Source organism: Aquila chrysaetos, chromosome 8 (assembly GCF_900496995.4).
Source record: "Aquila chrysaetos chrysaetos chromosome 8, bAquChr1.4, whole genome shotgun sequence".
Taxonomy (NCBI): Eukaryota; Metazoa; Chordata; class Aves; order Accipitriformes; family Accipitridae; genus Aquila; species Aquila chrysaetos.
In genome coordinates, this window is record NC_044011.1 from 37,365,420 (window position 1) to 37,392,372 (window position 26,953).

Consider the following 26,953-nt stretch of genomic DNA (forward strand, 5'->3'; position numbering starts at 1 on the left):
AGTTCCATTCACTAAATGGGAAGTAAAAGAAAATCTTTATCTGTGGAGTGCAGAGCCAGGGGAGATGGAGATAACGCAGCTCCATTGCGCTGCAGCATCTGATACCAACTAAGCCGCCGGGCTTTCATGCTTTTCTTTTAATTGCCCCCTTCCTGCTAAATTTAATTGGAAAATAAACAAGCAGCAGCCTTTAGAAGGAGAATCAGAAGCAGAGGATGTCCTCCCAGAAAGATTAATTACATCAATCTGCCCTAATGATGTCCACTCCTTCCAGGGGATGATACAGCCCCAGGTTTCACAGGCGGCTGAAGGTGTGACTGTGACCACGTCCCTGACATCTCAGTTCTTTCTTTAAATATTGAGTAATAAGCCCTTCAGCTAGCACTCAGGGAGTCCCCTAGAAGAGAAACGAAAGCCTGCGAGGCTGCGGGGGCAAGATAGAAACTCCTTTACAATAAAAACAGAAAAGTGCACAATTTTATTGTGAATTATTGCTTATGGTATGCATGACACAGGAACACATATACACTTATAAAAATCCCGGCAGGTAACAGAGTACAGTGAGACCTCAAAATCAATAGTGTGCATGTAGGAAATATAACTTGACGCTGTGGATCTTCTGATTTCGGTGCTGCAGTTCAGCGTCAGGTCAGATCAGTAAGGCTTTTGGACCCTGCCCTGTTGGATTTTATCCAGTGTTTGTCAATCAAACTATCAAATTTTTAATCTTGTTTTCCAGGCTCCTGGGGAGCCACATCAGAGCTGCTGGAATGCAGAAAATGTTATTTTTGAAAAGACTTTCAGAACAGCCCCCAGAAGACATTTTGCATCCAAAAGCACCTTTTTGCTCTCTTTTAAAAGAAATGGCTTTGTGGCCATGACTTTGAGCCAGGGGTTGCGAACACCTCTTCCCCTCTGCCTGCCAGCCGTGAGCACGCTGAGCTGCAGCTGAGGCTTGGGACGAGGCTGTCACTGAGTCTTTTGGAGGGACGCATCCAGGCTCTGGTTCTGCAGATGCTCAGACACGTGGTTTAACTTTGCTCGCAGCGCAAGTCCCAGTGCAGCAGGTCCACAGAAGTGCACATAGAAAGGATGCCTGAGGAGGGCCCCAGCAAGACACCTCATCTGCCTCCTGGCCAGGAATCTTTAGTTAAATAATTCTCCAAATATTTAACTTAAATCTCCCTTGCTGTGATTTAAGTCTTGAACCGGGACAGAGGGAGGAGATTATCACCCACCCAGGGAAGCATAAGTGCCATCGTGAGAAGGACGGGGACCATGGGGCCAGGTCTGCTGCGGGGAAGGAAGCTTTGCAGGGTGACTTAGGCAGGCTGGCTTTACACGCTGTGCTTTCCAAAACCTGCCGTGCTGACCCCTTTCCATGTGCTGCCCCCCTTGCATGTGCATACACAGGTGGCCCTGGGTGGCGGGTGCAGGCTGCCGCCCCCGAGCTCGGCTTTCCACCCTGTAGGAACAGCATCCTTACAGCACCAGCAGTGAGAGCGCGATGGAGAAGGTGCTATTGTAGGAACAGCATCTTTCTAGCTGATACATATATATATATATATAGGTGATATATCTTCATTGTGATGGAGCAGATGCTTTTCATAACCATGCTGAAGGAGGGTAGTATAGCTCCTGTGTGGGCAGAAGGGCACAGGAGCAGAGGGGGGGCTGCTGCAGCGGCACAGGGGCAGGGACCTTCACCTTCTGTTGCTTCAGCCCCCGACTGCAAAGGGAAACCCTTCCACTGGATTTAACCCTTCTGTTTAGATAGAATTTGTGTAGATTACAAATATTTCCAAGCAAGGGATTTTTTCATTGCTCTGGGTACGTACAAAGCCAGACACAGCAGAGCCCAAGTCCAGCTCGGGACCACTTGGTTTGGCTGCACTACATGTAAATAACAGCAGCAAAGCCTTTTATAAACAGAAAAATAAGTACAGATCCCAGACTTGATAGTTTTAAGAATGAAGTAGTATAAGCAGCTCCCCAGAAAAAATGTATGGATCTACCATGACCATCGAGATCGCAGAAGAGAGGACAGAGCGATAAGAAACCCAGCCCTGGTAACCATCTGCCCTTTAAACCACCCATTTGACTGGGAAACCAACTTCATAAAAATAACATTTTGGAGCCATTCCCCAGTCGCCAATAAAGACAGACACACGATTTACATGGGAAACTCATACCCAGGGAAATAAATGAAGGCAGTAAAAACAAGTGAAAAGAAGACAGTTTATGAGTTTGGATGCATGCTGCCTCTCCCTCCCATCTTGTCCTCGCCACATGTGTTTTAATTTTCCTCCCACTCCCGTCCTTATTGTACTCCTCTTCCCAGGGAGACGAAACACAGTGCTCTCCTCACTAAAACTGCCAACGGCAGGAGGAGGGCTAATATATTCAACTTAACCCCGCTTTGCCTTCAGTCCCGTCCCTGGGACGATCCCTGTGCCCTCCTGTCTGCAATCCAGAGCATCCTGCCATGGTCCTTGTCCTGGGCAGACGTGCTACCCGGGCTAGGGCTGCTTGCTGAAGGACCCAGCTGCTCTTTGCGGGTGTCACCTATATGAAATAAGCTAAGAGTCAGCCACAAAGGGAAAACCCCCAAAACCCATCACTTTGGAAAGGAAAAAATAAAATTAGTTGCTTTAGCTGTAGCTTGTGCAATGCACACCTTGACTAAGCAATCAGTCATACTGCTCCTAAAACCCAGGAGAGCCCAGGGGAAAGAAAACCATGGAGAAACACATGGCAGCACCCAGGCAATTGCATTACAGCAGGGGAGATGTAAGGTCTTGAAGTCCTCCCACCCAGCCCACCAACACACTCCTAGCTGGAACCCAAACACTCTCTTCACTTAATAAATCAATAATACTTTGGTGGTTTTTTAAATCAATAATACTTTGGTGGGGTTTTTGTTTGGTTGGTTGGTTTTGCTTTTTTTTTTCCCTGAATCTCCAAAGGTTTGCTGGGATCACCACTCAATAAAATAAGACTATTTATTAGTCTCAGGTGGTCCAAGTGCTTTTTGGGCATGGGATTGATGTTTCTGTGCAGTTTTCCAGAAGGCGGGACACATGGCAACGTGAGGATGGAGACCTGGGTGCTGTGCAGATGGGGATGCCTTCTTCTCTTGTGTCTGCATGGCAGTGCTCAGCCGTGAAAGAGGCTCCCTGGTGCCACCTTCATACACATAAGCAAATGATTACCTTCATTATCATGAAATAGGGCCAGCTTGCCAAATTACGGTAACTTTTCAAAGTAAATGCCATTTTAAACAGGAGTTCATTTGCTCTGGAGAAGGTGGCCACTTCCTGCAGGGATCTTTGCAGAAGGGGAGGAAAACCAGAGCAGATTGCTGCTGGCCCTCAGTAATCCCTTCCTCAGGAGGAGGGGGAAAAGTTGTTCCTGAAGGTGAAAAACCATCCCAGGGCAACACAGTTTTTCCCAGAAGAGTGGCAGAGGCTGGCACATGAGCTGCATTTTCCCTGGCCACAGCCACTGGCCCACAACCATCAAATAACCCTTTGCCACTCCACAGTTATCACCTGCATTCGCTTGTGAAGGGCTCCACTCTGCAACTAGCAGAGCCTGTAAAAAAACGCTAGCTTTGTAGGACATGGGATCTGGCCCCACGTCCTCACCCTCAGCCTGCCACACCGCTTTCCTGCTGAAACGCCTGTTTAGGTTTCGAGCATCCCCACCCCAGCACCCCCCTTTTATCTAGACCCCCCCTGTTCCAGCCTGTTCCACCTCGAAGGGGCGGCATCGTCTGCAGCACAGAGGGAAAGGCAGGACAAATAAACAGAGGCGCGCAGCACGATGCCCGGCCCCAGCCTTTGGGGATAAAAGGCACTGTTTCTTCTCCGCTGGGCAGGCGGGTGAAGCCGGAGAGACTCGCGGGAGAGGGAAGTGCTCTCTTCATGGGGCTGCCTTTCATGTGGGCCGCTGATAATGTCTTATTTTAAAAACCCCTTGCTGTTCAAAAGCATCCAGGTCCTGGTGACTGTGGGATTTGTGTAGCCTGATGCAGAAATGGCTTTGTGGACCCGATGCCCGAAGCCGATGCTCTTTGGCACTGGAGGTAACCGCATCTCTGGGGCTCTGCGGTCCGTCTGCTCCAGAATAAACCAGAATAACACTGGCCATGGTCTCATCCATGGCCTGGTCCTGGCTGGCTACTCAGCCTCCTCCTTCTGCCATTGGCAATGGCTTTTTGCAGCACCTCTGCTGTCCTGGTGGGGAACATACACTACATTAGTGCTTCACGAGCCTTCCCAGCTGTTTTAGCAACTGAAAGCAAGGTGGAAACACATCCTTCCCCTCCACGCTGAGGCTCTTTCTTTGTTACAGCCACTTAGAAAAACTAACAGCACTAAAAGAAGGTCTTACAAAAATAATTCCAAGTGATTACCACTAAAGAATGTGAAATATTTTCATTTGCTTTTCTTATAAAGTTGACTTTGTTGCATTTGTTCACAGGGAGTAGTTTTCCTTCACTGCGTAAAGGCCCCTGCAAAAATCCTGGGAGGATTTGCGGAGTGTGATATTCCTCAGTCAGACTTAGGAGAACGTACTGTAGCCCAAAAGGAATTCTAATATACCTGTTGATAAAAAATATGTAGAATAAGGTTTCTAAATCTGTATATGAAGTATGCGTATGTGTTTGTGTGTATAATATTGTACTATATATTAAAAAAAAATAATAACTGAAGAGGATATCTATTTCCTGCAAAGACAAGTATTGCATTAATGAATAAACTGTGGCACCAAGTCCTGTTGTTGACTGTGCTGTGTTCCCTTGAAATGCAGGCTCGGCCCACTCCTGGGTGACAGCGAACCAGGCTTGTAACTTTTAAATCTGCAGTTTGAGAAGAATACAAGGATGAGACGAGGACCTGGTGCAAATGGATCCCCTCCGAGGGCGAGACCCTGCTTGCTCCCCTCCCTGTTGCAGAGAAGTTTCCCAGTAGCCGGCTTCGGCACTTGTGGCTGTTCGCAAAGCTTTTCTCCATCCGTGCTGTTACGCTCCGGGTTTTGGAACTGGTTTTTCTCCCCCCCTCTCCCCTTGTATTCAATGTTGTTTGCTTTTCTACTTCCTTCCAGGCATTTTTAAATAACTCTCAGGGTCTCCAGCAGCTTGGGTAAAGCGTTAAGCGGACAGCTTCATGAATCCTGGTGCTCGTCTCAGCACCCGGGGCTCTGCTGACCCTGCCAGGAGGGCAAGCCTGGCGGAGCAGGAGCAGGGAAGGCGGAACACCTCCCCATACCCGGCTGCGTCCGAAAAGTACATCAGAAATAGTTGCTTTCAGTTGCTGAACGAGCAAGCTAGTGACATGCCTCGGCTTCATAATTATGAGACCCTTAACAAAAATCAGTATTCTTCTTTACCTGACTCCAAGGCATGAAAGCAAACGCACCTACTGTTGCCATAAATACAATCACAATGGTAGCTAGAAACTAAATAAAGCAACGTCCTGTTCCTGGCACTTTGGATTTTGTTTCCGTTACAGCCCTGCTAATTCCTGAATGTTAGCAAGGGACTCCAACGCTGGCCACTGAGCTTCATCCTTCAGAAATATTTAGCCGGAAAATCAGCTCTGACAGTATTAAGATTTTCTTACTTTAAAAGCAGATGATAAAAATCTTCATACCCAATAAGGTGTTGCTGTAAATCATCAAAACTAAAGTGCACTCATGCAAACACACCGCAGCCTCTCCAGTGCCCGCATTTGGCATTAGCAAGAGTCAACCCAGTTCCACATTGCCCAAATTCCCCAAAATTTCACATGCAAAAAGTGTCTACCCTGTCCCACGAGCCTGCTCACTGTGCTGGGGCTGCCAGGCCCTGCTCCTCGCCTGGGGGAGCGGGCGGTTTACTGCACACCACCGACCTGACGCGATGTCCTTGAGGATGTCCCCAGAGGAAGCCTAGTTCCTCCTATTCTTCTCCAGCTGCTGCTGGCACAGGTGTCCCTCCCCTGGCCCCATTGTCCCTTGTCCCAGCCTTGGGGTTTGCACAAACAGCCGTGGCTGATGTCAAGCAGACAGTACATGTTTCCTCCTTTGGCCTTGGAGAAACATTTTTTAACGAGTTCCTTCAGCAAGCTGATTTTTTTTTTTTTTTTAAGTGCGGTATGCCACTCAGCAGGATTTCTGGTCTCCAGAAGATAATTTGGTTCTGATTATTATCTGAAACAGGGGCTTATAGATATGTTCAGCGGTGGGGGCTGAGAAACAAAACCCCTTTTAACTTAGGAACCGGGACTTTGATTGATTTTCAAACGGGAACATCAGCCCAACTGAGAAGAAAATTTAAAAAGCATGGCGTATTTAATAAAAAACAATAGAAGCACGATGTGTTTTTAAGTTACCAAAAACTACTCCCTTGCCAAAACTGTGGGTAAAAATATCAGTATAAGCTTTGCAGATGAAGATCTCACTAAAAAGTGGTGTGTGTGGGGGGGGTGTGTTCCTGTCTGTGAAATTGTAACCAGCCCGTAAACAGCTCTGGCAGGAACATACAAACTTTTATTGGGGGGGGGGGGAAAAAAGGCCACTGGAAAAAGTTATTAGCTATATTCTTGCAAATCAAAGGAAAGGATCTGATACCGCGGTCTTGAAAAAGAAGTTCTCTTCCCTGGGACAGGAGCCCTGACTTCTACCTCATTAGACCTCATACACATCCTAATGAAGGGTATCACCAGCAATTCATTAATTACTCTGCTGGAATGACCTCTTAGATATGCACCTAGAAATTATTTTTAAGTATTTTTGGTTTTGTCCATAACCCCAGCTTGGAAATGTCCAGAGGAGCTATAGTTAGAAATGGCCATTTTTTGTCCATGGACCTTGGTTGGACAAAAAATGCTCGTTTGGGTTGCTGAAATAAATTGTCAGTTGAGCACTCAGCTTGTCTGACCATTTCAGCTGGAAAGAGAAGACACTAGCAGTGTTTGTATAAAAGCAAAGACATGTACTGGTTTAGCAGAAAGGAAATGCTTTTGTGTTGAGCTCTCTTATTTTGTACAAGTCGAAAGAAAATTCCCCCCATTTCTTCCAGTAGGAAATTCTGAGTAAAACCAATTTGAGATGGCATCAAAGTATTTTTCTCCTCCCAACACAGTTTTTTCAGTGTGGCAGCTTACCCAAAAGGCTCTGGTTTCAGAGTATTAGCTGTGACTCCCTACATCTTAGTCTTAGCCCAGAGAGGAGTGACAACCTCGCATCACCCAAATGATGCTTCTCTTTTTTTTTTAGTGAAGCCAGTGCCATCCAGTAGCTTGCCAAATTGTAGGGTACAGGAGAGGTTGGTGAAGGGTCTCCAGCTCCTACCCCCTTCTCCTTTGCATCAAAGGTCTTTGCAGCCTTCAGATGTGCCAAGACCCAAACCCCAGCCCCAGTCCCTGCTGCTGGCCAGAGGACATCCCAGCGACCAGGGCTCTTCCAGGAACGCTGTACATAAACAGGTCTGGGGAAGGACAACAGAAATCTGTAGTCTTCAGTACTGGGATTTTTGGAAACTTATATTTAGGGTATGCGAACAAGGGGGCTTCTTGTTTCGGTTCCCCGGTTGGATTGCTGTCACTGACTACCACGTTACTGAGCTAACTCAGCACACAAAACCCAGATAAATCAACAAATAGGAAGATTACTGGAATGAACAGTGAATTCATGGTTATGACAGATGCCTGCTAAGCAGGAAAAGATAAGACAGACTTGCAGGTCAAGGGGTTAAAGTCTGAATTAGCTGCTGCAAGAGGGTAGCTCCAGAAGATCCTGGGGATGCAGAAGGGTGAGCGGACTGTCAGCAAGGGCACCAGGATTAGCTTTTTTTAAACTCATTAGCTTTTTGCTCATTTGCTATCCCCTCCCCTCGCACTACCATGTATTCTGATGACTGTGCAAATAAACTGCCCCACGTTACTTGACATGTGTACAACATGTGTCATCAAACCGCTCTACCCGCTTGTCTTCATCCAAGGGTCTCCAAAGAGCAAGCAGAAAGTGCAAGGAGGACCATGTCTGGAGAGCCTCTCCCGCAGTCCTCCCATCTTCGGGGCACGCCATTAATCTTCACCCTCTATAACACTGTCACCATCCTGACCTCTCTGCAGACTCTGCTCTGCGGGCAGGAATCCGCTTGAAAAGGACAGCTTTACAGTAAAATAAAAAAAGATGGGTCCAAACCAGGATGTGCCCGGAGGCGCTCAGATGTGCAAAATGCTGGTTTGCGTACGTGCACAGCCGGGTTACGTGCGTGGCTGCGGCACCCAACAGCGAGCACACCCGCTGCAGCGCTGGGGCAGAAGAGAAGTCACTGTGTTGCTTGGCATCGCCTGGTCTGAAAAAGGATAACCAACCAAAGCAAATCCTGCACCAGTAAATATTTAATTTAAATATTGAAAAATATTTAAATTTCAATCACGCTGCTAAAATGCTCTTGGATCCTAAAACACTGTTGCAGAGAAGTTGCTTCAAGCCCTTTTAGGGGCTTTTGCAATGTTAGTGTTTGTTTAAACATTACATTGTGCTATATTAATGCCTTTGCCCTTTCTCTAATGGCTTTCTGCAGAGCCACCAACATCAGCCGAGGCCAGCTGATTCTCTGCACTACACTGGATCGGGGTCAAGTGATTAGCGAGTTATTAACGCGGAGCATCACAGCATCAGCCCTCACCCGCATGATGCTGGGGCAGCGTCTAGCCAGCGCTTCCCCCGACACGGAGGGTTTGCTCTGGACAGCATCAGGGACCGGCCAAGCTTGGCTCTGTCCTGGCAGCCTGGACCTTCCCACGACCTAGCTCCTATTTCAGGGCTTGTCCATCTATTTAAAGCGCACGAAGAAGGGGAAAAATGCACTGGAAATGTAGCGTGCGCATGAGACACCATGCCAAATACTCAGTTTCTTTTAGAGGCCGATAGCAAGGGATCCCACGGCTTTTTATTTGTGTTGGGTTTTTTTTTCCCCCCTTTTAGCAATACATGCTTGAAAACTATCAGGCCCTATTAGGGATTAGAAAAATCTTCGGCTGGGTGAGTGAGCAGATCAAGCCCTTGAAAACAAAAAAAAAAAGGCAGGAACCCGGCTAGTTTCTCCCGCAGAAAAGCATCGCCAGCTGAAGCGCAGTGAGCCCCTTCGCAGCCAAAGCTTTAGGATGGGAGCGAAGAGCCCGCTGCGCCGGGGGGAAGGGGAGGACAACGAGGCGACCGCCCGGGCCGCCACCAACAATCGGCGAGCCAGACCACGCTACAGGAAGCCGTAGCCTCCGGTGATAAATAGGAGACCCGGGAACACAGGATGCACGTAGGGCGAGCTCGGCGGGACGAGGGGATGTGAGCCGGAGGCTGACGAGTCCCTCCATCCTCCCCTCCGTCCGTCCAGCCGGCGGGATGGCCATCGCCCGGCTGCTGCTGCTGCTGCTCTTGCTGGCTCGGGGATCCGGTGGGGAGGACGCCGAGGTGGTCTGCGCCGGCACCGCCTGCTACACCCTGCACCGGGCCGAGCTGGGCTGGAGCGCTGCCCAGGAACGCTGCCGGCACAACGGCGGCAACCTGGCCCCGGTACGCAGCCCCGACGAGGCCCAGCGGTTGCGGGAGCTGATGGCGGCGGCCGGCTGGCCGGGCCCGGCCTGGATCGGGCTGTCTCTATCACGGGGCCAGTGCATCCAGCCGCAGGAACCTCTGAGGGGCTTCACCTGGGCGGCCGGCGGGGAGCCCGGTAACTACTCGGCCTGGCTGTCCGAGCCCGCCGTCACCTGCGTCACCTCCCGCTGCGTCAGCTTGCGGCCGGCTGGGCCCGCCGGCACCGCCGGCTGGGCTGACCGTCCCTGCCGGGCCCTGCTGACCGCCTTCCTCTGCAAGTTCAGCTTTCGGGGGATGTGCGGACCCCTGCCGCTGGCCGGGCCCGGCCGCGTCGGCTACACCACCCCCTTCGGGGTGCGCAGCTCCCGGCTGGCGGCTGCCCCCTTCGGCACGCTGGCGGAGGCCGACTGCGAGGGGGGCGGGGGCCAGGCCTTCGCCGTCTGCAAGGGGCCGCTGGAGGGGGGCGGCTTCGCCTGGCACCCCCCCGGACCCCTCTGCCCTACCGCCTGCGCCCACCGCAACGGGGGCTGCCAGCATCGCTGCCTGGAGGCACCGGGGGAGACCCCGCGCTGCGCCTGCCATCCCGGCTACGTCCTAGCGCCTGACATGGCCTCCTGCCTGCCTGAGGACGCCTGCCACCCCAACCCCTGCCAGGGGACCTGCCGGACCCTGCCCAGCGGCTTCGAGTGCGGCTGCGAGGCCGGCTACGCCCTGGCGCCTGACGGCCGCCGCTGCCTGGACGTGGATGAGTGCCGGCACAGGCCCTGCCAGCACGAGTGCCACAACACGGCCGGCAGCTTCTTCTGCCTCTGCCGGCCCGGCTACCGGCTGACGGGGCCGGGCGGCCGCCACTGCCTCGACGAGGATGAGTGTGCCTCGCCCGGCGTCTGCCCCCAGCTCTGCCTCAACGTCCCCGGCTCCTTCCACTGCGCCTGCCGGCCCGGCTACCAGCGCCAGCCCGGCAGTGGCAATGCCTGCCTGGACGTGGACGAGTGCCTGCGGGACCCCTGCCCCGGGCCCTGCCGCAACCTGCCCGGCAGCTTCGAGTGCCTCTGCCCGCCCGGCTTCCTCCCGGAGGAGGATGGACATGGCTGCCGCGCCGCACCCACCGCTGGAGAGCAGCCCGCGGGGGCCCCCAACAGCACCCTGCGGACCATGGGCATCCCACGGACCACGGGCGCCCTGCGGACCACGGGCATCCTCCAGACCACGGGTGCCCCATGGACCGCGGGCATCCCCCAGACCCCGGGCATCCCCGTCAGGGCGACGCCGCCGGCCCCCACAGCGGTAGTTTCGGCACCCGGCCCCGAGCACAGCACCGATGGCCCCAGGCTGCTCCTCTACTACATCCTGGGCAGCCTGGTAGCCATTCTGCTGCTGCTGGCCTTTGCCCTGGCCCTGCTGGCCTGCAGGAGGAGGGCGGCCAAGCGGGAGAAGCAGCCGGCCAAAAGCGCGGCGGACAACTACTGCTGGGTGCCTGAGCAGCCGGAGAGCCGCGGGGCAGGCGGCGAGCGCAGGTAACGGCACCCGGGGCAGCGAGGGGGGAGGCAGAGCCTTGAGCGGCAGAGAGCACTTCTGCAAATTAAAAAGAAAAATAAACGGGAGGGGGGGTGTGATGCTGTCTGTTCAACATGGTTTTGCATGTCCAAGAGCCTGTCCTGGAGTTCCTTGCAAAGCGGGAGCTGATCCCCCCCACCCCCGCAAAGGCAGGTCTCGGTGCTGGGTGGGACGGCAGCCCAAATCTGTCCTGCGGTTTATAAACCAGCCACCGCTCCTCAGAGGAAAGGGTTAACAGGGACAGTGCTGCAAGGTTGGGAAGGGATGGGGTTGAAGTCACCTGCCGGGGCTGCTCCTCAGCTCTGCAGAACCTCACTGTGCTTAAAAATAGCAAATTATAAGTATTGATTTGTCTTCCTACAGGAAAACAATTAAGTTCCTTTCTCATTTGGCCTCCCCTACCTGTATTTGAAATGCCAACCTGCAAAAGCAGCAGCTTCCCTGCCCTTTTCCCGCAGCCCTCCCAATTCTCTGCCATCCCCAAAGCAATGCTAGTCCCCCCCCTCGCCTGCCTGGCAGCATACAGCCTGCATTCAACCCTTGGTTTTGCCTTGTTCTCATTGAAATGGGTTTGAAATACTTGTGTGTTTCACCAGGGCAAGAACTGGTCTCTGCAGCCACAAGCGGGGCTTTTTTTTCAATGTTGGTTTGGTTTGGGTTTTGGGTTTTTTTTTAGAAAAAAGTCACATCAGAGGTAACCGAATAAACCTTTTTAAAACTACAGCAGCAGAGAGCTCTTCCAGGGGAGCAGACACCGAAAGGTTAGTGGAGCTATACCATCCCTGCAGCTCCCTAGACCTGTGCGGGAGCCTGTGCGATTGCCCTGGGTTTGGAGCAGTGAGACAGCGATGCTTCCCCCAAGGCATCGAGCCCCGGAAGGGCGAGACCTTGACCCAGGAGGTGCACAGCATGGGGAAATCTGTGCGACCCAGCCTTGTAGGCAAGGGACCAAGGCAGAGAATATATGGTAAAAAGGTATGAAAAACTATGTTTAGAAAAGCCACCTACCCGTTTCTGGTGTATTCAGTTTAAAACCACTTGCAAAATACAGAAAACAATGCTCTCCTTCAAATGCAGCTGCATGAGAGACCAGACTTCTCCTGTTGGATCATACTTTTGGGGCAGGACCCCTTCCCAGCTGCTGGGAGTCCAGGCTGAGTGCATTTTCCATTCCTCCCCCTGTAAAGAATACACTGGATGTTGTATATTTGCTAATTATTATGTACAAAACTTTTAACCCCGCTTCAAAGCAACTGCTTTCTCAGGGCAAATTGTTACCCAGTCTTCCCCAGGTACCTAACTTCAGAGAGCTGCTTATACTCGGCCACTCCTGACAATGAAGCCTCTCTGAGCTGTTTCAGTGGGAATCCTCCCCCAAAAACTGAGGGGCACAGGGGCCATTCCTGCTTCCCATCAAGCAGTGCCAGCTTCATTATTTATCCATGCTCTCCAAGGTAAAAAGGTGCTAGAAAAGAACAGGCATGTGATTTGAATGGCACATAAGTTTCCTGAAGTTTCTGCTGGTTTTATTGTATACTTGAGGCTTAATTGCTACAGAAATGGGAACTGAACACAAAGGAGTTTGCTGTAGGCAGCGACCTGCATCCTGTTCTTCCATGTGTGGAGGAAAACCCTTTCCTGCTGTTTTTTTTTGTCTTCATTTCTCCATTGTAAAATTAAAAAAAAAATAACAAAACCAAACAAAACAACAGAGGCCGATGTAGCTGATAGAAGTGTTTTTACTGTTCTGTCCATGCTTCCTTTTCTCCGCACAGTGGCTGGGAGAAGCAGTGAATGCAGCAGCGGCATTCTTGGAAGTCCCGCAGAAAATTCATACCCTGTCTGTGTTATGACGAGCCAGCAAAGCACTCTGAATATATGAATAAATTAAGCAAACGAATAATCCTACTGAAAACAGCGGGACAACCTACATACATAAAATTATGCCTGCGCTGTCGGGCTATGCTGACTCGGGGTCTGTATGGGGAAAAGCGAGTCACAGCGACGTGCCTTGCATTGCAGGGACTACTTGGTTTGCTTTATCAAAAGCAGAGGCATTTTCCACACATTAATGTCTCAGGAGTGGTTCTGCCTTATTCTTCAGTTAAGGTATCAATTAATCATTGTATATAACGCTTATTCCACTATGAAAAAGGGAAAAGGAAGCATAAGCGTGGGCTCAGAGCTGGTACAAATCTGAGAGGTGTTACTTATTCCAGAAATTCCTCAGTAAAACCTATAATCCTGATCTCTGTTACGACCTTTGTGTATTCCAGTATGCGTACTATATTACCAATGGAGTGTGGCAGTGGGTCCAGCCTGGGAAAGACACTAATTTGTGTCTAGGTTTAGTTTGGGTTCTCTCTGGTAGAATATTTGCTGATGTAGCATCCTTCACACTGGTGCAATTAGACCTGGATAATCTCATGTCTCCCTTTCTTCCTGCCATGAACCTAGCAGGAACATTTTGATCTGCATCCTTGTTAGGGAGTTATCTAGGGCCCGGTGAATCCCATGGGCTAAAGCAAACAGGAATGGGACCAGATAGTTTGGTACCCCGTCTTACAGTCAGAGGAGACGGGATGTTCATCCTGGCCCAAGGGGGTTTTACCACGGTGCCCAGGGCAGCTACCTCTGCTCCCCGTTCCCGCCGTATCAATGAGGTGCCATTATAAGCAAGACCTATAACTGTCCTGCTGTCACCATGGCAGGACGGGCTAGCTGACATGTCTGAAATGCTTTGTACATATCAACTGGTTTGTAATGAAGTAAGTGTTATATTTTTACGGTCCAGAATTAAGACACGCCTCATCCTTTGCAGAAATGGCACGTCAGGACTGGATTTTACTTTGTCATATGCACGGCAATGGCACAGAACCACAGCCTTGCGGTTACCTTCGACTAAAAGAATAAGGTTATCCCACACGTTGAGTAACACTGTATGTTGCTTTTCTGATGAAACACCAATAAAATCTAAACAGAATGCGTCTTCAGTGGTTTTTAATAAACATATACGATATCAAAACCTATTGATTTGGTACATGTAATCCTTGCATTACCTACAGTGGTGGACGGTGCTAACAAATGCTCTATCGGTGCTCATCCTGCGTGTAGTGAAGTCAGTGGGGTCTCAGCCTTTCGTAGGCACTGCTGCCTGAGCGAGGGCCATTCACTCCATATCTACCAAGGCCATGGGGTAGGGGCACTGGCATGATCTCGGTTGGATCCTAAGCCCATGAGCAAGGTCCTAAGCCCACGAGCAAGGTCCTAAGCCCACGAGCAATCCCGCTGATTTCAGCGTCGCTCTGTGTGAGGGCAGAGATCTGCTTTTCTGGCTCTGGGCAGCAACCAGGCACAGAAGTCACTCGATGAATTCAAACTGTGGGATTGCCGGTGGCTAGAGCTGCCTCCACGACATGCACCACCAAAGAAAGGCCGTCCTTAAAAGATCACAAAGATGGGGGAAAAAACCTCAAGGACACAAAACCCCACTCGTATCACCCATGTCTGTAATGGCATTCATGTGGTGTTTTATCAGTCATTAACATTTGCCTTAAATTGTGTTTCAAAACAAGAAAACAAAAAAAAAAGGACACTACACCTCATGATGGATGTTTGGTGCCTCCACGCATCAAACTACAAAGAGCATTCCCAGAGTTGTTCTGCCTGCCCTGGAAAGCACCCATGGGGATAAGGTACCGGCCATGCAACATTTGCTGGCAATGTCCGTGCAGGGAGCAGGGGGGTCCCCGTCGAGCACAAGGAGCTGCCAAGGGTGGGACGACGGTTCTCTTTTAGCAGGAACATTGCTCCTAGCCAGAGCATGGTGAGAGACAGCCAGCCTGCTGTTACCCCTAATCCTATTTATTTTGCCCTGCTGAGGTTGGGGCACGTTGGACGGAGTTCCCCCTGCAAGAGCCTCACGGCTAACCTGATAAACCAAAGCGAAGGAGCGCAACGTAGTAATTCAGCCACCCCCGGGGATATAATTTTTCCCCATTTCTGGGAAAGGTGCAGCAAGTAAACGGCATCCACCAGAAGAATTCAGAGAAAAGGTACTGACTAATGTTAAAATATAATCTACAAAATACCACACTCCTTCCTTCAAATCCCACAAAGACTCAGCCACTGGAAAAACAAATGCTTTAAATGTCTGCTCATTTCCTCTTTTTATTATTTTTATCTTTTAAATATTTCTTGGCATTTGGTTCTCCTGAGCCCTTTCAAGGCCGCTAAGCGAAGTTCACGCCTCGCCGAGCAGATTGGAGCAGTGGCGGTGACAACGTGGAAAAACCAGCCTGAGGCAGAGGGAAGATCCTTTGGCTTTCCTAAGGGAAAACCCAGGTCCCTCAAGCTGCTGGGCAAGTGCATGTCTCGGAGACGTTGCAAGGCTCAACAGGAAGCTCATGGAGAAGGATAAGAGTCTAATGCCCCTAAATAAGCAAAATTTCCAATATTTTCCCTGCTGGGGTCCTGACAAGGTCCATCCCCTGTAAATAGAGCTACATGTGAGCCATCACGTACAGAAAATGCCAATTAATTCAGCCGCGCTGGCTTGGGGCAGGGGCAGAGGGGTGGGACAGGGTGTAAAGGCAGGGCGCCAGGTGAAGGTGATGGTAGGAGGAGAAGTCACACACTTGCCATGCCAGATATCGCAAACTCCCAGCCTAAGGAGGCTTAAGCCCTGTGGGAAACGGCACCGGCTGGTTTCCCTGGTTGTAGTCCAAGAATTCACAGAAAACTATGAGCCAGAGGAAAAAAAGTACCAGGCATGCTTGCAGGACCTAGCTCAGCCCTACCACTACCCTCAAGTGTATTTTCTGTACCTGGACTGAAACTTGTGGCTGTAACAGACCATGGAGATATGAGGGCACCTGTGGAGAAAACTCATTTTCCCAGTTTTAACAAGAAAGAAGACTCACTCACCACCTGGCGTGACCTCCCCAGCCCTGCCTTCTCCAAAGCCATTGCAAACAAAGCTCGCTCCAGGCAAAACCGCCCTAAGTAGTGCTCTTAATTAATATGCAGCCAATTAAGCATCCTGTGTGCGGCTGTGCAGCAACCCCCCACTTGCAGGTCCCTACCTTGCCTGGGTGCTTGGCCGGGCATTAAGTCTTATTTTTGGATGTATTTATTTGTCTGGCGCTGCCATTACTTGCTGTCGTACGCAGCCGGTGGACACCACAAAACCCCAAGCAGATCGCCCAAATCAGGGAGAAGGCAGCCCTGAGCAGTTTTAATGATCCCAAGTGGGATCACACGCAGATCGTGTGTAGATGGGAAAGGACCTATATGCTACTTAATGGTCTGCTTTTAATTTTTTTTAAATCTTGACATAACAATTTAAGATTATATTGTTATTTATATTATATTATATTTGTTATATTTATTATATTAACTATATCAACTATGTTATATTATAATATATTATATTATATTACATTATATTACCTTATATTAAATTGTGTATAATTGTCAGCATTCTGACATTAGGAACCTCATTTCCAAAATCCAACAAACAAGCAAAGAAAATCCGTGACACACCCCCCGCCCCATAACCACAGGTCAAAAGAAATATTCAAAATACCCTCTATCAGCATTCCTCTGGCTGAAGGATGACAATGACATTTCAGATGAGTCAGACTCAAGTAAAGTGAAAGGTCTCCCTCCTGTTATCGCAGCGGCCAGCCGGTAATGTCTTGCAATAACTTTGCATTGCAGAGGAGCATGATTAATCAGCTTTTATAAAGGAAAAGCAGTATGTCAGCAGGAAGGGCATTTCTGTATCTGTGAGTCAGCCCGTCAGGGCCACATCGGCCAACGCCTGTCATGCCTTGAGGCAACCGAGGGAAAAGATCATTGGAATAAAAAAGTTATTAAAACATGATTAATCTCGTTTCTCCTGCCCTGATTATCTTTCCCTTCTACTGGCAAGATCAACCCTGCAAACTGTTGTCGGCAGGGCAAGGACACCAGCGCAATAATCTGAGAAATCATTGTTTGGGGAGTACTATATTTTTTCCTGGAAATTGTCAAAATATTTCTCATTATGCAGCCTTGAAAAGGAAATTTTAAACTGTTTTTATAATTACTTAAAAAAAAAAAAGAACAGAAATCTACTGGCTTTTTTTTTCTTTTCCACCCATTACATTCTGTGTTCTTTCTTTTTCCGTTGTTTGCCCTGACCTTTCCCCCCTTATTTTGCTGTTTTGCTTCTGAAAACAGAAAAAGAGAAAAAGACCACCAGAAGTTAAAAAAATGAAATGAAAACTGGGGAAACAACAGGTTTTACTAAAGCAAGGAAAGGCTGGCGTTACCAAGCCCTCTGGGAAACTTCTGGCAATTATCCCATTTACACATCTTGTGGCGATGAAGAGCAACTGAGCTCTTCTTGGGTGAATTATTTTATCCAGGAAGTGACTGGCACCATTGCAAGCTCGCCCATATCCACTAATTTGTCCCTCCTTCCCCGAGGTCAGAGGAACGGCAGATCAGACTTACAGGACATGTGTCACGAGGAGAAGATGATGGCTTTGGGTTGAGATTAGGGAACCCTGGCCTGAGCCCAGCCCTTGCCCTGGGCTTCATTAGTGGAAAAAACGAACCTGCCCTGCGCTGTACCCCAGCCGGCCTTTCTGCTCGGGGAACATCCCGGCCAACGAAATTAAAACCCAGACATCGATTTCCCGTGTAGGTGACTGAGCTGAAATTTTCAAGGGGGAGAAATGATAGCTTTGAATGCTCTGTAGGCCAAGATCTGAGCTCCCCATTGCTCCTCCTGCAGTCTGAGCAGAAAATGGCATTTCCTTGATATTCCCCTTACCAGAGAGGCAATGGAAGGTGTGGAAGAGGCTGAAGACAGGCAGGGGGAAAGGGGTCTGATAAAGAGCATGAGCTCCTCTGCTCCCATTTCCATCAGGCTACCTTTGCAGCTACCAAACAGCACAGCTTTTTTGGTGATTTGTTTTTTAAACTGTTATTAAGGATTATCATTCCTCTTTTCTCCATCTTTCCTTTTCTCCACAGCCCACAGCCTCGCGTGAGCTACACAAACCACACAGGGCTGGAAGAGGACAAGACAAACCATAAGAGTTTAATAAAGTAACCTCCTTGCAATGAGTGAAGCAAGGAAGTATGGATTTGCTTCTCCGCAGGGGATCCCAAGGGCTAATTGCAGTGACTGAGTCTTACGGTAAAACCACTGCTCTCAAAATTGAAAAAAAAAAAGGGTCAAATACCCTTTCCTTTGAGTGGCGAAGCTTTGGATGTTTGCTTTTCATTTTTATTTTGCTCTTGGCTATGTTCTGACAGCAGAGGCGGCTCCTGCAAAGATAAAACCACGGAAAGGGTACAGCTGTTCAGAAAACAGCAGCAGAGGCACCCGTGAGGAAGGGGAGCCGGCACCCGGGGGATGAGTCCCCCCCGGCCGGGAAGGGGCACCAGGGATGGGACCCCTCTCGCGGGGCTCAGCCCCAGCTCTCGGGCAGTGTAGGAGCCAGGACGCAGTCCCGAAGCCGGGCGCAGCGCGCTGCCGGCCTCTCCACGCTGATTTTCTCTAATTTCAAGAGCAAGGCCGTGCCAGCCCTGTTTATACGCACAACTGGGGGCTGATTTGCAAAGCCACGTTTTTTCCTGGTGTCCCATCTTACCTCAAATCCTCTGGGACTGCTTTGCTGGGCTGCAAATCGCGAGGCACACAGAGATGGGCGTTCGTCGCTGTTAACACCGCGTCCTTCAAGCACAGGGAAGGGCTCTCCCAAGTCCCTCACTGCTAAAACAAAAATCAGTAAATCCCTGGGGACGTCTCAGAATTTCTTTCCTCTTTGAAAAACCCACAGTTTTTTTCTTTGAAGTCTGACTTTGTCCTGGAAGGGCTGGCAGCCTGACCCCTGCCTTCACTCTAGCGCATCTTTAATGCGCAACTGATCACGGGGAGGTGCGGCCACTACAGGTCTTCGGTCTGGAGTGGCAGAGGTCCTCTTCCCGGCAGCGTGCGTGCCCACTGCGGCCTCCCAACCACATGCCACCTACCGCCAGCAGTAGACATCACCCCTGCGCTGTGCCACCATCTCTTGGGGACCCTGCCTCAACCCTGGAGAAGGGCAAGCGTTGGGAAGCGGCCAAGGGGCAGGCAGGCACGGCCACCCACCCTAGAGCCTCTGATGCTGATCCTGATCCTGATCCCCCTGATCCTGGCTACCTTGAGGGTGCAAAGGTATCTGGTGGTCCTGTGTGGTCTGCTGCAGAGTGGTGGCCTCCCTCGGAGGAGGCAGAAAGGATTGACGTGAGATTGGGACACTGAAGCTCAGAGGGGCAGTGGATGAGCCGCGGCGGTTAGGCTGGAAGGGACCAGCAGGCCATCGATCGGGCCCTGATGGGGCGTCCCGAGCGGGGACGGCTAGGGGGGGCTGCCGGCGGCGCTGCTGCCATCACTCTCTCGCGTCGGCTTCGGGGGCCAGGCGGGCTTTGGGATGGTGCCGACCGCAGCGAAGCCGACGCTGCACCGAGGCGGGCAGCCCTTACGAGCGGGGTGAGGAACCCGGCGGGGTTCCGATGGGCCGATTTCCCTCCTGAGGTGCCCTTCAGCGAGCGGCTGGCCCTCCATCCCTAGGCGCAAGGAGAAAACTTCTTTTTCCCGGCCCTGCTCAGCCCCTAAGCCCGCGTCCCCAGGCTGCCGCAGGTGCCCCCCACCACCCCGGTACCGCTCGCACCTCCGCCCCCTCCCCGGCCCCGGGCGGGCCCGGTTCCCGGCTCGGCGGGGAGGAGCCGGCAGAAGCCGGGGCGGAGGTGGGGGGGGACGGGACACGACGGCTGGGCGGCGGAGGGGGGGAACACCGGCCGGACGGCTGCCCCCCGGCAGAAGCCCCCGCCCCGCGGCCGGGATTTACCCGCCGCCGGGGCCGCCCCTGCCGCAATCACTCCGCACGGCGGCGGCGGCGGCCCGTCCCCGGAGACGCTTCCTTCCTGCGGCGGGCGGCGGGGAGGGCCGGAGAGCCTATAAATCCGGCGGGCGGGCGGGCAGACGGTATGCCAGAGATTTGCGGCGCCGGCCGGCCCCTCCGCCGCCCGCCATGCGGCGGCTCCCGCTGCCGCTGCCGCTGCTGCTGGCCGGGCTGGGGCTGGGGCTCGGGGGGGAACCGGAGCGGGACGCGGAGCCGGCCGCCCCCTCGGGAGCGCAGTGCCTGGAGCACGACTGCTTCGGCATCTTCTGGGCGCCGCGGTCCTTCGCGGAGGCCGGCGCGGCGTGCGAGCGAGGCGGCGGGCACCTGATGACCGTCCGGTCCACGGTGGCGGAGGACGCCATCGCCCTGCTGCTCCAGAACCGCAGCGGGAGGCTGTGGCTGGGGCTGCGCCTGCCCCTTTCCTGCACCGATCCGGCCCAGCGCCTCCGCGGCTTCCAGTGGGTGACGGGCGATCGCCGCACCGACTACTCCAACTGGGCGCCGTCGGGGCGGCGGTGCGGGGAGCTCTGCGTGACCGTGTCGCGGGAGCTGCGCTGGGAGGAGCGGCGTTGCGAAGCGCCGGCCGACGGCTTCCTCTGCGAGTACAACTACGCGGGCAGCTGCCCTCGCCTGCCTGCCGCCGAGGGGCTGCCCGTCACCTACGCCACCCCCTTCGGAGCCCGCGGCGGGGACTTTCTGGCTCTGCCGCCCCGCAGCTCCGCCGTCATCCCGGCCGTGGGGCTGGAGCTGCGCTGCGACGAGGAAGGGGGAAGCGGGGGGCTGCGCTGGGGCCGCGCCGCGCCGGGAGCTTGGCCCTGCCGCCTGGCTAACGGGGGCTGCGAGGGGGCTTGCGGCGAGGAGGGCGGCCGGCCGGCCTGCTCCTGCCCCGACGGCAAGGTGCTGGCCCCCGACGGCCGCGGCTGCAGCTCGCCCTGCGCCGGCGCGCCCTGCCAGCATCACTGCGTCGTCACCGGTACCACCTTCGTCTGCATGTGCGATTCGGGCTACCGGCTGGCCGCCGACGGCAGCAGCTGCGAGGACGACGACGACTGCGCCGTGGTGCCGAGGCTGTGCGAACAGGTCTGCGTCAACACCGAGGGCGGCTTCGAGTGCCACTGCCACCAAGGCTACGAGATGCTGAACGGGCGCTGCCGGCCCGTCTCCCGCTGCTACGAGGCGCCCTGCGAGCAGCAATGCGAGGACGTGCCCGACGGGTACCGCTGCAGCTGCTACCCCGGCTACGCCGTCAACCCGCAGGCGCCCACCCGCTGCCAGCTCTACTGCAACCGCAGCCAGTGCCCGGCCGAGTGCGACCCGCACACCCTGTCCTGCGAATGCCCCGACGGCTTCTTGCTGGACAGCGATGCCGACAGCGGGCACGTCTGCGTGGACATCGATGAGTGCGACATGAACTTCTGCCAACACAACTGCACCAACCACCCCGGCGGCTACGAGTGCCACTGCCACGCCGGCTACCGGCTCCTCGACAAGAACCACTGCGTGAAAATCCTGGAGGAGGACGGGGAGGGAGCCTACTCGGGGGATTTTGGGCCCTCTACCCAGGTGCCCGTCCCCAGCCAGACCCCACCGAAGGCAGAGCACCTCCACCCCGGCGTGCTGGTGGGCATCGCCGTGGGTGCCCTCTCCGCGGCCCTGACCCTGCTGGCCCTGGGGTACCACCTGGCGAAGAAGCGCTGCAGGACCCCCGCCACCATGGATTACAAGTGCGGCGGCCCCCACGAAAAGGAGATGGGACTTCAGCCGGTCGCCTCGGGGTGTGCTGCCTCTGGCCAGAAACTGTAGGGAGACCGGGCAGGATGGAGAGACGGAGGTGGACGGAGCTGGGTAACATTTACTCCCCCCTCCCCTGCCTTGCCCCCGCAGTTTTTTAATGATGAAGAAAATCCGGGAAAAGCTGTGATCACCCCCCCTTCCAAAAATACTCACTGCTTTCCAATCGGCTCTTGCAATACTCGCGCCAGAGAGCGAGGAAAGTGGAAGACACGGAGTGCTGCTCCCTTTCGGCTCCCTTCGCAGGCAGCAGCGGGCGTTCGGCTTTCCTTTTCCCAAGCCAGCGGTCGGGGGGGGGGGCTTCAAGGAAAAACTGTGTGTGTGTGTTACAGGAGGGATGTCTCTGGCACTGACTGTTTAAATCCTCATCAACCACAGGACAGGAGCACACCTGCCGCAGCTGGCCGAGTCGTCGCAGACTGCGGAAGGTCGCCTGGCCCCAAAAAGTCCCCCTCCTGTCGGCCGGGAATTGTGCCGCTGGGCTGGAGATGATGGTTTTCCCGGGGTGGCGACAAGCTGGGATGCTCCTGCCTTTGTCTGGGTTCAGTTTAGGGTTTTTTTAAACTGTTGGGTGATGGAAGAAGGAGCAAAGATCTCATGGTCAGCACTTTGCCTCGCTCCTCTGCCCCCCTCTGCCTCAGCGGCAGAAATCTCAGTTTTTGTTCCCCCCTCCCACCCCATCTTTTGCCTCTCACCTCTGGCAGCTGAGCACTTTTCACTTAAAATCACTAGTGACAGTGGGGACCCTGCTGAAGCATCACCATGTGAGGGCTAAAATGCCCAATTTCTATTCCCTTGTACCATTTCAGGGCTTTTTTTGGGGGCGCAGAGGTTAAATGGGGTTACCGAGAAGGCCAGCGTAATTTTGTCCATGGTAGGAAAGGTCTTTCGGAGCGCTAGGGAGCCTCGTGTTCCTCACAATTTCTTCCACGATTTTCTGCCATTGTTGGGTTAAAATCTTTGGGTCTTTTTTTTTTCTCAAGCCCGCCTAACCGTTTTTTCCTGTTTTTCCTTTAATCTTGTCCAGGGCTGAGTCTAATCCATGTTGAAGCTTGCGGCAAAACTTTCCCGGGGGGGCACGATCCGGCCCGCAGCTTACTTTCCAGCCACGGATTGGGGGGAAATCTGGAAAAGTATTTTATGTGTTTTTCCAGCTCCATCCCTCGGCGGGGAGACAAGGGGCAGCTCTGCAAAAACAGCACGCTGCCGGGCAGAGCTGGCGGGGCCAGGGGGTCCTGCTCCGGCAGCCGTGGTGGGATGAAGCCGGCGGCTGTTGGTGCGGGCACGGGGCGAGCGGCGGAGCGGGTGCTGACAGCTTTATGCCCATGAAATATCAGCCTGCAGGAGCGCTTGGCTTTCCCGTGGGAAGTTTTGCAATCCTGGGGTCAGAACTTGGGAGGGCTGGATGCTGCAGAGGGGCTGCAGAACTCGGGGGCTTGTGTCCCCCCACATGCCCCCCCTTACGTGCTAAGTGAGCTTGCTATCACGCGGCATTTCCCCCCTCCCCGCCCCAATACGATAGAGCTACGTTGCAGCCTCCAAGGAAAATAAAAAGATATGCGTTGTATGAACCGTAGCTTTCCTAATGTAAATGGTTCAACCCACTGTTTTATACACCCGGCACATTTGTAAATACTTATTTATTTATTGGAAATATACCCTACGCAATGCACAATCACATGGTGATTTTGTGTGTAGACCAATAAAGCTTTTACAGTCTGGTTTATAGAAAGCTGCTAATGAAATATTCTTTCTCCCCTTCCCTAAAAGGACAGTTTTTCCCCACTGAGCACCGGCCCGTCTTGCAGCCAGAGCTCCAGAAGTCACAAACCCCACTGGAGCAAAAAAAACCCCAAGGAGCTGTGGGCTCTTAACGGAGCATCAGGCTGAAAAGATTGCCCTGCCGGTTATTTCACCAGTGTGATTAAAATAGAAGGAATGAGCCATAAATAATGGAGAACAAGAATAACATTAAAAGGACAAAGTTAAAACCAAATAAGCTGGAAATGGCTAATTTAATGCTACCTCAGTGCGGCCAAGGCGGTGTAGCCCCAGTGCTGTTCCTCAGCTGAAGTTGCTGTGGGTATGTGTTTCAAGTACCACTTAGAGGTGATGTTTTCCTGTGGCAAGGAGAGTGGGATTCGGTTCTCCTGGGTTTTCTTGTGGAAAATACGATTTTGGTCCTGTCTGTGCTAAAATCCCTCTGCCTGGGAATTTCGGGGGGTGGGGTGGGGAGTTTATTGGCGGGACCTATGTTTTTTTTCCTTTTCCCATTAGCTGAAGGGAGGTCTGGGACTCCCTGGCACCTGCCGAGGTTCAGTTTGCGTAGTCTCGAGCTCTGATCTCAGTCGTTCAGAACCCCCTTTGGTTTTTACATAAGAGGAACCCAAAGGGGGGGTCATGTTGATTCTGTGCTCTCAACGCCTTGTAGAGCTGATGCAGAAGTCCAGTCCGGTCCTAACCCCTCACTCCGCTATAGGCGTAGCGGGGCTGATGGGTTTTAGGACTTTTCTCCATCTTTCAGAGCACGTCTTGGGAGGGAATGGGAGAGGTCGTGTTTTATTATTCCGGAGGGGCACCTGCCCTGCGGCTAGTCGCTGTTCACTAATGCATTTTGAAATCCTCACCGTCCCTGATCCCAGCAGAGGCTCCTCGCTGCCAAAGGTAACGGCAATAATTACTCAGTCGATGTAACTAACTGTATCACAGGCCAGTCTTATGGCTTTTTATTTTGTTGAACTGCACAGCACAAGCGAGGACCGGCAGCCCAGGGCATGGTGGTCTGTCCCCTCTCCGGCCGGGGTCCCCTTTGCCCGTGCCTGGTAGAGATGCCCATCCGGGGGCACCCTAGAAGGCAGTGGTCTTTGTGAGGAGGGGTCCGGACTTGCAGCAGGGCTCAGGGTGCACGGGCTCCTGCTGGCAGGGCAGGGGCGGACACATGCAGCCCTTGCCCTTGTCGTCCCCCCGGGGAGCGGTGCAGTAGTCGAGGGGCTCTTCCTCCTCCTCCTCCTCGGCAGCCCCCTCCCCGGCGTGGCAGCAGCAGAGGCTGGCGTCGAGGCAGCGGCGCAGCACGCCGTGGAAGGAGTGCCGGAAATTTTCGGAGAGGAAGCCGTAGAGGATGGGGTTGGCGCAGCTGTTGGAGTAGCTGAGGATGAGGGAGGCGTTGTTGACGGTGGCATCCAGGCGGCCGGGCAGCAGGAGGTTGACCAGCTGCACCACGTAGAAGGGCATCCAGCAGACCACGAACATGGCGACCACCATCAGCACCAGGCGCGTCAACTTGCCCTCGGAGCGCCGGCGCTGCTGCCAGCCCACCCGCTGTGCCACCGCCCGCATCTTGCCCACGATCAGCAGGTAGCACAGCCCCATGGCCAACACCGGCAGCAAGAAGCCCAGCAAGGTGGTGTAGACCACAAAAGCGGCCGACCAGGCCGGGCTCGGCCACAGGAGGTTGCAGGCCACCGCTTGGCCATCGCGGGTGGTTGCCGTGCCGGCGAAGATGGGGATGGGCGAAGCCACCAGCAAGGAGAGGAGCCACACCCCCCCCGTTGACCATCTTGGCCACCCGAGGACGGCGGTAGGTGGCTGCCCGCAGCGGGTGCACCACCGCGATGTAGCGGTCCAGGCTGAGGACGGTCAAGCAGAAGACGCTGGTGAACATGTTGAGCCCGTCGACGCCCAGCACGGTGCGGCACAGGGCCCGGCCGAAGGGCCAGTGGTGCAGGGCGGCCGACGTGGCCACGAACGGGATGCTGAGCATGAAGAGTTCGTCGGCGATGGCCAGGTTGAGCAGGTAGATGTTGGTGGCCGTCTTCATCTTGGCGTAGCGCAGGATGACGAAGATCACCAGGGAGTTGCCCAGCAGCCCCAGCAGGCACACCAGGGCGTAGATGCACTGGATCACCACCATGCCCGCGATCTCGCCCGCCTTGCCGCCCCACTCCGCCTGCCCCTGCTGCCGGCCGGCCTCCCCCGCAGCCGCGCTGGTGTTGGGGGGCACCTCGGAGGCGGCCCAGCTGGATACTGTCCAGAGGGGCACGCTGGCCACCTGGGCCCCTGCCGGGAGCTGCTCAGCGTCGGCGCTCATGCTGGGAGGTGGTCCATGGACGGGACACCGCCGGGGACAGGGGCCAGCCTGCGGGCAGGGCGCGGGCAGAGAGAGAAGGGGATGAGAGCTGCGGCGTGCAGCAGATGCAAAGCACGCTCCCCTGCCTTTCCCCTTGGATCACGGCCATGTGTCGGGCAGATCCGGCCGAGGGCCCCCTGCTCCCTGCACCCACCCCCCTCCCTGCCCGGGCACCTTCACGTCACTCCTCAGGGCAGCAGCATCGCTCTCCAGGCAGGAGCATCCCGGCCTTTTGGGGTCTCGGGGGCCGTAGGCGTGGGGCGCGCATTAACCATGCGCGGGGGCACGGCGGCAAACCCATGGGGTGGCCTGGGAATCAATGTCGCCATGCGCCTTAACGAACCTCCACGAATCTCAGTGGTTTCATTAACCCCTGCCGGGAAAGCAAACGGAAGGAGAAACCGAGCTGGAGCTATTTTACCTCTCAATCCTCCAGGGACTGAAAGAGCATCCCACCTCCCTCCCGGGGGGCGGCGGCAGACGCGGGGAGCCGCTCCGGTGGGATCCGCAGGCTGTTGGCAACGCAAAGTCCTGCTTGACCTGAATCAGATGACCAGAAGGATCCGGACCTTTTAAAGTGAAAGACAGACCACGCTCGCCGGACGGGAATCCAGGCTGTTCTCCCTCACCCCCATCACCTATGCCACCAAAATCAGCTTCCCCGTTAAAAATAAATCCAAGTTTCAGGTTTACGCTCTCCGCTTTCCGGTTGAAAATCAAGCAGCAGACGTACCCTTCCCCCTCCTCCCTTAGCTGTGCGGCGTTCTGCTGGCTGTCGCCACGGCGAGGGGACACACCGTCCTCCGGAGCCCTCCGGCCGGCCCGGCCCGTTCCCGGTGCTGCGGGCACTGCGGCGGGCGGGCGGGCGGGATGCTGCAGTCCGGGCGTCGCGGAGGGGCGGGAGGGACGGGCCCCCCCCCCCCCTGCGCACCCCGCCTTCGCATCCCCC

At 53.9% G+C, this 26,953-nt stretch overlaps 3 protein-coding genes and 1 long non-coding RNA gene across 6 annotated transcripts; 2 read left to right on the forward strand and 2 right to left on the reverse strand.

Annotated features, from left to right (window-relative positions):
- Positions 1 to 7,163: 7,163 nt before the first annotated feature.
- CD93 (CD93 molecule) lies at positions 7,164 to 18,265 on the forward strand. 3 transcript variants are annotated; one of them, XM_030023260.2, is made up of 3 exons: positions 7,164 to 7,798; positions 8,579 to 11,105; positions 18,172 to 18,265. In XM_030023260.2, the coding sequence occupies exons 2-3, from the start codon at positions 9,397 to 9,399 to the stop codon at positions 18,248 to 18,250; spliced, it is 1,788 nt and encodes a 595-aa protein (XP_029879120.1). In that variant the 5' UTR covers positions 7,164 to 7,798; positions 8,579 to 9,396; the 3' UTR covers positions 18,251 to 18,265. The 3 variants fall into 3 exon arrangements, with proteins under 3 accessions (XP_029879120.1, XP_040981226.1, XP_040981225.1); XM_041125292.1 differs by lacking the exon at positions 18,172 to 18,265 and adding an exon at positions 12,921 to 14,174 and having other exon boundaries at positions 7,167 to 7,798; XM_041125291.1 differs by lacking the exons at positions 7,164 to 7,798; positions 18,172 to 18,265 and adding an exon at positions 11,870 to 14,174 and having other exon boundaries at positions 8,565 to 11,105.
- On the reverse strand, positions 14,267 to 19,589 carry LOC115345051. The gene is made up of 3 exons (XR_003924704.2): positions 18,795 to 19,589; positions 18,384 to 18,468; positions 14,267 to 17,360 (listed from the first exon to the last, which is right to left on the reverse strand). It is a non-coding gene; the product is annotated as an uncharacterized LOC115345051 (long non-coding RNA).
- Positions 19,590 to 20,016: 427 nt separating this feature from the next.
- On the forward strand, positions 20,017 to 23,604 carry THBD (thrombomodulin). The gene has a single exon (XM_030023210.1). The coding sequence runs from the start codon at positions 20,217 to 20,219 to the stop codon at positions 21,888 to 21,890; it is 1,674 nt and encodes a 557-aa protein (XP_029879070.1). The 5' UTR covers positions 20,017 to 20,216; the 3' UTR covers positions 21,891 to 23,604.
- On the reverse strand, positions 23,500 to 26,731 carry SSTR4 (somatostatin receptor 4). Its single transcript, XM_030023211.2, is given in 3 exon segments — positions 23,500 to 25,424; positions 25,426 to 26,013; positions 26,426 to 26,731. Coding segments are annotated over 2 exon segments (1,239 nt in total). The 5' UTR covers positions 25,966 to 26,013; positions 26,426 to 26,731; the 3' UTR covers positions 23,500 to 24,725.
- Positions 26,732 to 26,953: the final 222 nt, after the last annotated feature.